The sequence below is a fragment of the Danio rerio genome, chromosome 2, assembly GCF_052040795.2.
Source record: "Danio rerio strain M-AB ecotype USA chromosome 2, GRCz13ab, whole genome shotgun sequence".
NCBI lineage: Eukaryota > Metazoa > Chordata > Actinopteri > Cypriniformes > Danionidae > Danio > Danio rerio.
Window position 1 is genome coordinate 11,337,022 of NC_141022.1, and position 15,143 is coordinate 11,352,164.

At 34.2% G+C, this 15,143-nt stretch overlaps 1 protein-coding gene across 6 annotated transcripts in view; it reads right to left on the bottom strand.

The window, feature by feature from the left end:
* The window catches only part of mtf2 (metal response element binding transcription factor 2), a 41,433-nt gene that overhangs the window by 20,510 nt on the left and 5,780 nt on the right, over positions 1-15,143 (bottom strand). For 3 of the 6 annotated variants that reach the window (XR_015477942.1, XR_015477941.1, NM_001045264.1), the window contains 6 exon segments: positions 10,451-10,633; positions 9,814-10,012; positions 5,168-5,249; positions 1,793-1,885; positions 1,606-1,706; positions 574-722 (listed from right to left, as the gene is read on the bottom strand). Coding sequence is in view for 2 of the 6 variants with exons in the window: in NM_001045264.1 (NP_001038729.1) it covers positions 574-722; positions 1,606-1,706; positions 1,793-1,885; positions 5,168-5,249; positions 9,814-10,012; positions 10,451-10,455 (629 nt within the window). In the remaining 4 variants the exon portion in view is untranslated. 6 annotated transcript variants of the gene reach the window in all.

Sequence of the window (15,143 nt, forward strand, 5' to 3'; positions counted from 1 at the left end):
TAACAATAAAAGATTAAGGTTTTATGAATGAAAAACTGAATCATTTAGTGAATTTTTCACAGTACTGAATATTTTACAATTTATTTTTATTCTGCTGATTATTTCTTAATTTTATTATTAATAATATTACAGGTTTTAAGTTTTGTTTGTTAAAACCAAAAGTGTCTTGCAGTACTGTTTTTGTAATAAATGGAAAGCAAATTACATTTGTCTCCTCCCGTTTTGGACTGATTTGAAAAATGGCCCGATCTGTGAACAATATGTCATCAGAACAGTGAGATTTGTGAGACGTTACACCACTAGAAACAATAAAAAAATGCAGTGACAAAAATAAAAATAAAAAATAAAATTAAAAACTTTATTGAAGTGTTTCCAGTCTCCAAAATGCTTTTGCTGAGTAAATAAACAGGCGAAATGCATTAAAAGTTTCCCTAATTTGGGGTTAAAATGTCGTCATGTAAACAGTCACTTATTCTTAAAGTGAACTAATCCTTCAAATACCTGCTCTATAAAATGTTTATTCTGAGAAAAACTATATCAGCAGTTTTCAGAGATGAATATCGTAACGCTTACTCTCCAGGTCCACCGCAGTAGCAGTAGCATTGCTGGATGTTGGTCTTGTGGCCCTGGTCCCACATTAATTCTTCAAGGGCGTATGGTAGAGACTGCTTCATTTCCTGTAGGGCTTTGGCGTTTGGCCCCTTCTTTAGTGCACCGCCTCTCTACGATTTCAGAGACACAACCACAACAAGTCGTGATAGATAAACAAGCCTCTGGCCTGCATGTGGAGTCATTTCATTCTAAGGTGGAGTCAGAACTCTGAAGATTTATTCAAAACAGGCTTTACATATCTCTTCTAGTCATACAAGCAAAACACGAAGAGAGTCAAGGGATTTCAAAGGGTTGGCTGCATTTTACACCACTGTTGAAATGTTTGGGGTTAGAAAGGTATTTTTAAATCATTTCTAACTTTATTAGACAATGATGCATTAATATATGGAAGGACATTTTCAAATTGATCAAATTCAAAAAGATCAAACATTTTAAGTTACTTAAAAAAATATATAAAATAAATATATTTTTAATGTAAAAGTTAAATTTTTGTAAATGTAAAAGTTAAGTCTTTCATTTATTTAGAAAGTAGTAGTCGTCCAACCACTGTCGTTTGATTAACCGGTTTTAATGTAGATTCAGTTGGCGCTTATAAACAGTCATGAGTCGTGGCTGAGCGCCGCTTCTGGTGTGATCTGCTTTACTTTCTTGTCGCAGCACCAGAAATTCATATGCTGATTCGGTCCGGTGCATACCGGTTCCAAAGGTACCGGTTTCGGTACCCAACCCTATATCTGATAACTACTTATTTTAAAATTGACAGTAAATATACATTGTCAAAAAACAAAGTTAAAACTACAAATCTAAATCTATACGAGTGGTTCAAACTTGAGGATTGCAACTGAAAAATTAACATTCTACAAGATTTAGTTAGGTTGCAGTCCCAGCAAGCATGTCCACACCAGTTAGAAATGACTCGGAGGTCTGCTACAGATCTTTTAATATTTATTACTAGTTATTCTGCAAGGCGGAGAGAATGCAACATCAACAAACCTTTGTTGTTGTGGCAAACACACACTGTCTGCAGAGCCATTTGTCATCAGAGTCAATGACACTGGAGTCAATTACAGGAGCATGGCAAAGCTGATGGTATCCTGTGGAAAAACAAAAATCATATTTAAACCAATCCCTAATGTGGTTGAGAAAAGTGACTCAAATTTACAAGTAGGATAGAGTCTACCTTGACCACATTTGTCACAGATGACAATTTCATTGGGGGGTTCAGAGCTTTCATTCTGGCATATGGAGCAGAGCATTTCCCCTCCACTGTCCCCTAGAGAGAAAAAAAGACAAAAAGAATTGGACAACTGTTTGTGAATGGTGGAACGTTTTCAGGAGGTCAAAAGGTCTAAACTGGGTGTTCAGAGATAATTTTCCAGAATGTCTAATAGAAATTGTGTGAACAAAAGGAATCCCAGTTGTCAGAGACGGTAAACAAACACCACAGTGAAAAACTTCACTGGAACTGCCACCTCAATCAATTAAAGATAAAAATAAGAGCAGGTTTCTGTTACAAGTATGCATGAAAGGACTGTATGATATTTATTTTATTTCAGAGTTCATATCAACTGGTTGTTCGCCAAGCAAAAGTGGGTCACAGAAGCTGTTTGAGTTTGTCGCTGAGAGATACATGACAAATGATTTTATAAGATGCATGTGAAAGCTCGTGACACTTCTGTCACACATGACCCATGTTCATGAAACTCCACTTTCACCTAATAAACTTTACTGACCTGTCAGCTGTTATACCATCATTGCACTGTTCAACTGCACCAACATTTTACATCACTTCCCTATTAATAAAGAGCAAAAGGGTTCGAAAATAAATGTCAAGGCTCATTAGAGTCTGCAAATGTTATTGTATCAACAGAGTAGTTTGAGACTGCAATTTAATGTTCGTTCATCAGTATTAATATTATTTCCATTTATGTGTAGCTGTGTTAAGTGGGATGAAGTCTGTCTTTTTTTTATAAATAATTCTGGCATTTTAGACAATATTGTGGGCCTCATTTATTTTTCCCAAATGAAAATACTTATAAAAGCGCAAGCAAGACATGGGAGTTTTACTGCAACACTGCAGTGCTGTGGTCCAGTTTGCATCAAGTGAATATATGAATACACTAGCTAGTTTCCATCTACTTATTTTGGATTGTATCCAACCATCCACCTATTAGACACGTGCATACATTTAAAAAAATATATGTTTTTATTTTATTTTATTTTATTTTATTTAAACGTGCATAAAAAGTGTATACGCATAACTTAGTGTGATAAACTTTAAGAAACTATGATGGAAACACTTTTGCTGAATAAATTCCAGTATGCAGTTTAAAAAAGGTTATGTAGTTTTGTTATAAGACATGTGTCGTGTGTGAACAGACAAACCAGCAGGCTGACCGCATTGTCAAGCATCTGAAATGTTGTTTTGGTCATTCTAAAACACCTTAGTATTAGTGTTATTATATTATTAATTACCCCCAGAACCATCAAGAGTGCATGTGCTCCGCATTTCACAACTTCAAATGCCACCACACGTTCATTGCGTGTCGGCATTGTCCTCTGAGGTGCAGGTCATTTCTAAAATAAAGAAAACATTTGCGCAGCTTGTCCTACCACAGCAAATTACATTTTAACTGTTGATATTTGGCGCCAGTTTGACTTGTTGGATGCAAATGTTGCTTTATTCACACGTCTTTTATGCGATATTCCAGTTTTGCTTATAAAGTTAATTGCATTTTTGGATAGAAACATAGCTAATGACCAATTCATGAAAATACTCTCCTCATTTATTAATAAATCAGTGGTGTTGAACAAATCAGCTGAATGATGAAGTAAATGAATCCCTCATTAAGGATTGGGACATATCAAGCTAATGGTTGGCCGTTGGGCTTCATCAGTCATCATTGGTCTGGTGTGTTCCACACATCGCCTCTCGTTGGGTTACTGTCAGACTTGTTGGGCCTGATTCAGCCTCTCAAATCACCGTCAGAACGTTGGCTGAAGAGATCAATCTGACCATACCAGTCAAGCCTCCCTTTTTTCCCCAGAATTCTTTCGTATTTAACAATTCTATCACGCTATCATTCTGTAAAGGTATTTACCCATGTTTTTAATCTTTCTATAAAGGGCGGCAATAAACATCAAAGAGCAGATCCTCCCTATATGCAACCTATATCGCCGAACCATCAGGTGAAGCCCCTTGCTCTTAAATGTGAGCCTGTTCTGTGCTTTAATTTATTTAGGCATAAAAACACTTTGGAATAAATATAAAAATTGGGGGTTTCCTTCCTTACCATTACAGGTGCCGTTGCACCTCCTATACAATCCTCAAAACAGTCCATGTAGCATTATTTGACAGACGTGCTCCATATTGATAAATAGACGCTGTTTCCAGCTGGACATTCTGGGTTTTACTGGGAGATTTTTGTTTTTACGGGTGGGTGACACCACTAGTGAAAATATTGATGTATCGATGACAAGAGGGTTGCTCTACAAATATATATTTTTATTATGGCAAGCAAAAAAAATATATATATATTGATGGTGGAAAAACATAATTTGGTAATTGTGTGCCTGGGTTTCCACTTTTGCTATGGCCTCTTTTGGCTTTAACAAACTTGTCCCTCAAGTTTTTCCAAATCTTTTAACAAAAACTTTGCTCCTGTCCAACTGCTGCTAAAATTTCTAGCCAACAATTATCGATCATCTGATTTTCCCTATGATCACAGGTCATAAACTGCACAGGCGTACCTGTTTCAAATTTTTTTAAAAAGTGATTCATATTCAACTTAAATCAAACATGGCGCACGCACTGTTCGCTCAAGTCTCAAAAAAAATTCAAGCCCTCTGCCAGCCAAAATCATGTCATGCACACTCAAAGCGAACCTCCGCAAACTCTGCGATGACGTCACATTCACTGCACTCACTCAAGCGAACTAGCGGACACGTTGAGTATAAACTAGGCTTAAGCTTGGAGACTCTATCAACTGTCAGGGACGGATTAAAAGACAGCTCAGGCTGAGGGAAGGAGATAGGAACGAGAAACCAAACAGCAAAACCACAATTCTGACTGCATGAAAGCAGCAGCATAATAGAAGAGATTGGTCATCTTCGACTAAAACTCCTGAGGGAGGAAAGATGGAATATGTGCTGTTCACCCAAAATTGAAAAACTTTCATCATTTTTCCACCATTGACTTGTTCAAGACCAGTTTTCGTTCTGTTGAGCACAAAATAATTTTTTTTAAGAATGTTGGAAATCTGTAGCCACTGACATTGTCAGTTAAAAAAAAACAAATACCACAGATGTCAGTGGTTACAGGTTTTCAACGTTCTTTATCATAGTTTGTGTTCAACAGAACAAAAAAAATTTTTAAAACAACTGGAGAATCAGTAAATGATCACAGAATTTTCATTTTAGATTAACTTTTCCTTTAATTGCAAGACAATCTGTATTATAATTCCAAAGTAGATGGAAAAGTCCATAAACGAGATTCAAGACCTTCTCAGCTCAGAGCTGCCATCAAGGCACTAAATGTAAAAAAGTTTAAATTTACCTGTTTGTATGTCCTTCCACAGAACCCAGGACTTAGACTGATCTTCAAAAATCACAAAGCAGCGATGCTTATGTTTATCTATCTGCAAAAAGAACAAAGTGACCATTACTCCAGGGAAAAGCTTTTCGGTGATTATAAAAGATGTTTTCAGCAGCATTGGTTCAAAAACCATTTCATGGATTAAAGAGATAGCTCACCCAAAAGATCAAAACGTACTTAATATTTACTCACTCTCAAGTGGTTCCAAAACTTTTACATTTCTTTATTCTGTTAAAAACTAAAGAAGATTTTATGAAGAAATCTGAAAACCATTGACTTCCATAGCAGTGACAGGAAGATTGGATGGTTTTACTGACTTAGACTTGAGTATCATTTAGGGAGATGAACAAATCTTGATTCATTTCACCCAAAAATAACTAAAATGTTATGAGTTGCTTCCCAAACACATCTTAAACTAGTGCAATTGTTGACCACACTACAAACAATCTTTTGTCTGACACTGACAGTAAGGCCCATATAACATTAAACGAAGCACGGAGTCTGAGCCAATGAGACTCATGGTTAGTTCACCTTTCGTGTTTTTGAATCAGTTGTTTATCATGCGACCGCACCATATCAGCTTGACCTACAAAGTCTGAACCACAGCTACATCATTTGAGTCTAGAGTTATCCGATGGGTTTTACGGATAAAGTTAAAAAGTCCAACAAGCCCATTACCGCATTCAATATTATAAAAAAGAACCATCATGAGAGAAAATTAAACATTTATAATGGGGCTAAAGTTTGAGATCAGAAATACGTCAAAGAAAATGCACATAATAATAATAATATTATTATTAATGTATTTTGTTTCTAAATTAAGAATCATTTAATAATTTCTGTATCCAATTCCTTCTGTCAAGTCAAGTAAAGAAACAAATGACTCAAATCAGTGGAGTCAACAGGTGAGTGGATCATATCTTGTGATGAACGAATGACTCAAACCCAACAGAATACTCTAAAAATTAAATAATTTTCTGCCCCACCCAGGTAATTTATGGATTTGCAAATGAATGAATCACTCCCTGAGTGGACTCCTTCTTGAGTCAGTTCTGAATTAACGAATCTTTCAAGACCGACCTATCGTTATTCCACAGTAGGAAAAACAAATGGTTACAGGTTTTCAGCTTACTTCAAAATATCTTCATTTGTGCAAGACAGAAAAAAGTCAAACGGGTTTGGATCAAGTAAAGGGCAGGCAAATTATGAGTGAATTTACAGTTTTGGGTAAACTCTCTCTTTAATAAAAAAAGGGAATTAAAAAAAACAATAATTTCAAGAAGCATATAATAAAACAATGTTTCTAGGCAAATATTTATATTTGCAATTATTTTTATTACACAGTGAGGAGCATTACTCTCCTCACAGTTCAATCATTGAATACTAAAATGAATAATATATATATATATATATATATATATATATATATATATATATATATATATATATATATATATATATATATATATATAAAATAAATAATAGATTTTATTTTTCTTCAGCTTAGTCCCTTTATTTGCCAGGGGATGCCACAGCAGAATGAACCACCAACCATACACTCACATTTACACTATGGACAATTTAGCTTATAGCGCATATCTTTGGACAGTGGGAAAAAAACGGAAGCTCATGGAGGAAACCCACGCCATCACAGAGAGAACATGCAAACTCCACACAGAAATACCAACTGACCCAGCAGGTGCTCGAACCAGCGACTTTCTTGCTGTGAGGCGACAGTGCTAACCACTAAGCCGCCTATATATTATTATATTTATTTATTATTAATAATAACCAACTGCTTTCAGTTTCTTTCTTCTGATGAACACAAAAGACACTTTAAAGAATGTTGAAAACCAGCAGCCACTGATTTTTGTTTACAGCATTCTTCAAAACATCTTTTTTGTGTTCAACAACAACAACAAAAAAAACGTACATAGCTTCAGATCCAGATAAGAACGATTTAATATTGAGTACATTTTTATTTTTTTGCCTTTAAGGCAAAAACATTCAAGCGAGTTTAAATCATTAATGCACAAAAACAAACACTTTAACAAGAGTTGATAATTTATTTTTTTATTTTTTTAAGTAAACACTGTCACTGCTGTAATTTTACAGTTGATTACACTGTTAAACTCCCCAGACCAGACAAAAGCACTATTGATTTGTATATTTGTTGTATTTTATTTATCTACGCCTGTACTTTGTTTATAATATTCAATCCAGATGCACTCTATAAATTCACCCCGCTTGCACCAAAATAATGAATTTTTCCAAATAGAGCAATTCAAGTCAACTGGTAAAATAGTTTGCATTTTGCAGAAAAACAAAACATTGCAATGTCAGGTTTTTTGGTGCACAGACATTAAGCACATTACTATTAAAGCTGGACGATATTGGGAAAAATCTGACATTGCGATACTTTATTTTTCCGCAATATATATTGTGATATGAAGAGAATTTCATCAGATGGCTTGAACAGCTCCATTTTGAATGAAATAATCAATTTAGATTGACTATGATATTTTTGTAGTGAATTGAATCAAACAAATTGCAAGCATAAAAAAGCTTTGATGGATAAAAATAAAAGTGTAATAAGCTAAGGTTGCACAGTTTACTGGCACTGTGGTAGTATCACAATCCCATGGCTCCAAAACTGACGGTGCCACTGTAGTTTGTAAAGGGTAGTATCGTCATTAATGGTCTATCTACACTATATAATGTTGCAAGTTGAAAAGTCACTAAAATGCTCACACGTTTGTGCAACAATAAACCTTTTTATTTGAATAATCTATGGAGCCCTTTATGGTTAAAAAAAATGTGTAGATGGTAGCCTATTGCACGTTTTCTAACACTTCAGTTCAAACGCACATCAGAATCGGTTCATTTCTGTTCTTGATAATTGATTTAGTAGCTACAACAACAGTGACAATATCTTTAAAAGTTCACAAAAGTAAAATTTTGAATTATTTTGGATTATTACCTGACAAGGCAAAAAAATAAAGATAGATAAAAAACGCAAAATAGAAGCATTGAAACAACTTGACCACTTCATAAAGCCTAATTTTGTTGGAAAATGCTCTTTTGTAACAAATTTAATTAGACATAATTTGTATATTTATTTTAAATACACAAAATAAACAAAAAGAATGAATACATTTTTTATGAAGTGAGGTCCAAATAATACTTTTTGGCCTAAAGGGAGTTATTAATTAAATTCAAGTAGGCCTATTATAACATAAAATGTAGTATTTCTGAACTTTTTTTTATGATTCGAGTTATGAATTACAGTATCGCAATACGTTATGCTTCAGCTAGTATCGTATCGTAAGATTAATTAATGGTATCGCGACAACCCTATAATAAGCAGTGCTTTATGGTTTTCTGGAAAGTTGAACAGTAGTCAGATATTCAGGTACAGTGATTGAATAATCAAGTGTAATGTGAAATAACACAGTAAAGTCTTCATTGCTGATAAACTATAATCCCAGCTCAACATACTGCAATGTGACTGTTGTGAATCCACACATTGCGATGTCGATGCTGAAACGATACATTGTGCAGCCCTAATTACTATCCTATAGTAATATAGAAATGTATAGAACACAATCTAAAAATAATCTCAAACAAATGTGCAATAGCAATGTCAAGATAAAATTCTAATTATTACATAATTTTTGACACTTTAAACAATAAGCACAAAGGAAAGTGCATGTCTCACTCGGTTTTTATTAAACATGAGGTTTATTTGAAATATATTCCTTCAGTTCTATACAGTCCAGGGTTCAACGTTAATGATTATTTCTACTGGCCCAATTGGACCAGTGGTTCAGATTTTGCCCTGCCAAAGTTTTCACTGGCCCCACCAAAAAAAAAAAAAGTTAATTGCTATTTCTTAGCCACATATTTTAGATAATACGTCAAAAATAATGTCTGTGAATCCAGAATTGAAATATTTTAGAAATATTTAGCAGTATAATATTGCAGTATGGAAAATGTGCAGGTATTTTATTGTTTATTGTTTAATTATTATAAACAAAAGGTGACTGACTTAAAAGTAACGGCAAACTATGCAACACATCACTTCACTTTTTTCACCGTGTTGTACCCAAGTAAACAGATGTTTTCTTTTAGCCTCATAATTTGATGTTGCTGTCATGTTGCCTTCTCTTTGCTGTACTTGTTTTTACCAGGTTATGGAAAAAAATTACGTGCTCCAACATCCAATCAGATAAGAGGAAACGAAAAGCAATATGGTTTACGACTTTACAGAGAAGGCAGCATTCAAAGACTTAAAAGCACAAATAAAAATCAACTTAAAAGCTCGATTCTAAGACTGTATTTACACGCAATTGACAAAAGTAGCAGGCAAATTGAAATTTAGTGACCCGATTGGGCCAGTAACGAGTCTGTCTACTGTCTTGAGCATCTCTCACACTGGCCCCGGGCCATCAAGCAGTACTTATTGTTGAGCCCTGCAGTCTCTGTATAAAAGTGCAACCCACAAATTAAAATGTATATCAAGACAAATTAATAATTCAACTTGCCATTTAATGTCCCAACATTCTAACATTTAACGTTACACAGATTGCACAGAACCTCTTACACACCTTGGAGATGGTTCCCAGGTAAAAGAGGCCATCTGACCACCGGGCCAGGACGTCCTGCCCTTCCTCAAACTTGCCAGCAAGCTTTGTCGTGTCGGTCAGCCCATCTTTCAAGGGAAATCGGGGCAAGGACACAGGGGACTTGTGTTGGCGATTTGGGGTATTTTGATGGGCGGCCAGGTTATCTGCACTTGCTGAGTCTCTGTCAAATGGGCACAACAGTTGTTACACAGCCAGACACATACCAAAAAAAGTCATTTATACATGCTAAAATAAACAACAACAAGGCAAAACACATCACTAAAGCAAGTATTACAGGTGTAAACTGAGGGCAGGGCTAGTACATCTGGCACTTCAAAAGACTGGTCAGTGAAGCGCCCATAAAGAATGACAGTGAAGCAAAAAAGCCTCTTTTGTTAGCAGCATAGCTGGAGAGAGCTAACTGGGTTTCTCACTCAAAACAGCGTACCATTAGATAAAACCTTCCAGTTCAAAAGCCCGACGAGTTTGTTTTAGTGAAATCTGAAAATATACGTCTGAACGTAGCAATTTTTCCTGCTGTTAAGATAAGGATGAAAAACCCCCGCACACCCCCTTGTTGTTATTGTAACAGGCTGGTTGCTGTCTGGGTCTCTCTTACCTCATTCGGTCACTTTCCCGGGTTACAATGCCTCACAAACACAAAGAACTACAACATAAACGGGCAGCCGGAGCTTCGCTGTGAATCGAGGTGGTGCTGCTGCTTTTAGGAGATGATTCAAACGCCTGAAGTGTTTCAGACTGTAGTAAACGGGTGCTTTTGATCGCTCGCTCTCGCCATTTTGGTTTCCCGCTGAGCGGCGAGTGCATTATGGGACGCGCTCGCGCTCCGCACGGACTCACTTTCCCTCACAAATTTGAAAAAGCGTTAGTGGGAGGATGTTTACCTCACTCACACCGTCACTTTACTCTGCGCTTCTTTGTCACGAAACACTTCCGCAACACTGCTCTGGCTTTACATCCACATCAAACTATTGTTTTTTTTCTCAGTGACAAAAAGCGTGTCAGCGGTTACAAAAGGAAGTTATGTTTTAAAAATTAATTTGAAACACATGTGGCAAGACCTTCATTTTCAATCTTGCTGGATTCATGTGACAGTGGAGGGGGAAATGTATTAAACATTGTACCAAAAATGTTATTTATTTTTACTTAACCATCAAGTTTAACACATTAAATGTGTAAAAAATAATAATATTATGAAATGTAAAGCCTCAATAAACATAGTTTCAATGCTTATATATGCTGAAGGCAAATTTACTCTCCAGTGTTTTCCAAGTGCTGTTTAAAAGATGGAGAATTTAAATAAATTTTTAAACATAATAGTTCTTATAACTTTTTCTTTGTTTTTCCTTTGCGATGATGACAGTACATGATTTAAAATAACGTTATAGTTTTATAATATTGCTTTAATTGTTTTGCCAGATTTACAGTGCTCAGCATATATAAGTACACCCCTCACAAATCAATCTTTTTAAATTTATTTTTTTAATAGGAAGCTACACAATCTTATATTTGTGCATATATATTGGATAAGTCAGTGCTGAAGCCAAATCTGGAGCTTATCTAACAAAATAACTTATGATAACAGTCCAAAAACTAGTACACTCAAATTCATGTTTATAGAAAAATATTATATACAAGTTTAAAGAAGAGGAAAAATCAAGAGAAGCAAAAAAAATGAAAAATTTTGTTGAAATTTGGTGACTAAATTATTATTTTAATATGACTGTTTAATAAATCTGTTTTGTTTGCACCAAATTAACAGCCATATTTACTGAGAAATGAATAAAATATTTATTTTTAAAATGGGGTGTACTCAATTATGCTGAGCACTGTATATTAACTGTAGCCATTTGAAGAAAAAAAATCCTAAACTGGTTATAAAATTGACCTTAAAATTATTTTAAAAAAAATTTTTTTTTAAATATTTTTTTATCATAATTTTTGCAGACAGAAAAACAAAGAACAGACAGACACACCCAACCATGTAAAATAAAGCAATTAATTGAACTACAAAAAGACAGCAATGGTTGTAGAGAAAAAAAAAAGAAACTTGCAAATCTTCAGAAATTAAACGACACTCTTAGTCTTTATGGTGTTGCATTAAAAGAAAGACCGGATCCCACATTTTATCAAATTTCGCAGAGTTCCCAGAGGTGGTATATCTTATTCTTTCCAAATGTAAAGTGGAGGTGAGTCCGAGAAGCCAATCTAAAAAAATAGGCCTAACATTTTTTTCCATAAACAAAGGATAACTTTTTTAGCTATGATCATGCCATACTGAACAGTTAACCGTATATTTCGGTTGAGAGTCTCAAGAAAATCTGACCAGCCAAAAATTGTTATCATTGGGTCAGGGAGTAAAACACAATCGTAAACCTTATAGCAAAAAACTTAAATATTTCTAACCAAAAATTTTTCATTTGAACACAAGACCAAAAAAGATGTGCAAAGGTACCCTCAGCAGCTTTACACTTGTCACATCTGTGGGAAACCGAGGGACAGAATTTATTAAGCTTTGTTTTAATATAGTGAAGTCTGTGTAATACTTTCTACTGATTAAGATGGTGTCTAGAATTTATGGAACATGAATAAACAGATAAAAGGCATTGATCCCAATCAGTCTCAGATATTGAAATCCCTAAGTCTTCTTCCCAAGCGACTTTCAAATGAAGAGAAGAAAAATCTGTTTTGTTTTTAAAAGCCTTAACAATATTTTTAAAAGTTTAAACTGTTTTTACTGCAGCCAAAGCAAAAAAAAAAAAAAAAGATTTCTCCAGAAGAAAAAAAACATACTATGAAATAATGTGTGCAAATGTCTTGCTCTGTTAAACATCATAGGAACTATTTGAAAAAGAAGATATATTTCACAGGATGTCTAATAATTTTGTCCTCAACCGTATGTTGATTGAATTCAGGGCTGAAAGATATATAGTTTGAGCATTGATATCGCAATGTGTGCATCTACAATAATCGTAGGATTAGGTTAACATAGTATTATCTTGTAATTATTTATACAATGATGACCATGTTATTTTACAAATTATATTAATATCACAATATATATCGCGGTAAAACAAAATATCGCAATGACACATTTTTCCAATATCGTGCAGCCCTAATTGAATTCATCATTTACATTGATCCACTGACACTACACTCTCAAAAAAAAGGTACACAGTGGTACAAATGATGTTCCTGTAACAGTTTTGTACTTTTGTAAAAGTTGTACCTCATAGAAAAGGCCTCTTATGATATTGTTCTGTACCTTTTATGGTACAATTGAAATTAAGATACACAATTGTTCTCATAAAAAGGTACATGAGTGTTGGACAACTCCTTTATTACATTATCTATGGAAATAAATATGACTGGAAAGGCAAAGTGATTTTATGAATCATTTCCATATTAAAACGTAACTCATCATTTAAAAGCATATGTTTAAAGAAACTCATAAATGTTAATTATTAAGTTCTAATACAAAACAACTGGTAAAACAAAACTATAGGTATTATATAAACTATATAATATCCGGGACCAGGCTGTATCCTGAGCTGCTGCTGCTGCTGCGCTGTTGGTCATGGGGGAGTGGAGAGCATGAGTATGATTCCAGTGACTCTCCATGGACAGACGAGTCTTCGCTGAAGCCAGCTTCCAGCCTCCACTGCTGAGACTGCAGCTCTGCACAAGACTTTTGGCCAGCAGAGAAATTAAAATGGTCGTGCCAAACTGAGTCTGGTTCTCTCAAGGTTTTTTTTCTTCACTCTCCTATTGGTGAAGTTTTTTTTTCCCTCTCCGCTGTCGCCACTGGCTTGCATGGTTCAGGATCTGAAAGGCTACTCATCAATGAATTTGCTCTTCAGTGTTTGGACTCTCAATAATCACTTCAAACTACACTGAACTGAGCTAAACTGAACTGAACTTAAACACCAAAAGCTAAACTACCCTGATCCAGTTACTATGACCATTTATGTGAAGCCGCTTTGACAATCTACATTGTAAAAGCGCTATACAAATAAAGCTGAATTGAATTGAATTGAATATAAACTAAACATTTAAGGCATTTTTAATAAACATTTGGTAAGCATTTTCTGATAAATGCATTTTCATATTGATATCCGCACACCTTTTGCCGTTTGCTTTCCATTACACACATGAGCTGGCCTGGAAATTACATGAACTTTTAAGTGATTACAAAAGTATTGTGTGAAAATTAGAGAAAAAAAGTTTTATATTGTACATGGGAGAATGCATTTCTGTAACATTTTTAGCTGTGAAATGTTTATCGAAAATAGATCTTTTAAGTTAAAGTATTAGTCATTCTTTAATGTAAATGAAAAAGGTGCATTTACACACACAAAAAAAATTACTTTTAAAAAACCTTGTTTAAAAATGTATTGGATGTTTTATATTTACTGAAAAAAATGTATGCATTTTGGATAAAGCGAAATGCCTTCAAGTAGTTATTGAAGGAACACATTTGACACTGCAAGGAACAAAGTGTCTTGTTACTGTGCTGGTACATTCATGGATCAGATTTGTACCTTTGATGAAGATACAATATTGTATCTGCAGGTTTTAAAAAACCAAAGGTACATTTTGGTTTCCCATGGTACAAATCATGTCTTTAAAGGTACAAACTGCAATGGTGCAAATTTGTTTCTTTGTCTTCAGGTACATTTCTGTTCCATAAAAACTGCCCCAGAGACAAGAGTTTGTACCTTCTTTGGTACAACATTGTACTATTTTTTTCTGAAAGTGTAGAGAACATAGCATTTATAGATCACATGTATTGTCATTGCACACTGTAAAAATGTAATGACAAAAATTCAAGACAACAAATATGTTGATTTAACTTATTTTAATAACTGAATCAGGTTTTAACAAATTTTTACATTTTTATAAACATTTTTAAACGTAATATTTCTGATGTAAGTTAAGACGAGCAGAAAAGTTCATTTGATCTGACTAAAAATGTAAGATTTTTTTTTTTTTTACAGTGTAGATCAGTGCATTGACCTAAACAACCATATTTATGTCTTTGTAAATAAAATAATTTAATTTGTAGTAAAAACCTAATGTGAACCTGGTGTGATCGAAGATGTCCTATCAGTTTCTTAATTAATAATACATTTTAAAAATTTAAATTGCTTTAATAATACTGAAATTAATATTTTGCCAATTTAAAAATGTCTTTTTACATAACATGTTATTTTTATAATTATTAATTTATTACCTAAATATTACTTAATGATTTTAATGATGACCATTATCAATGGCCTAGCTTCATGTTT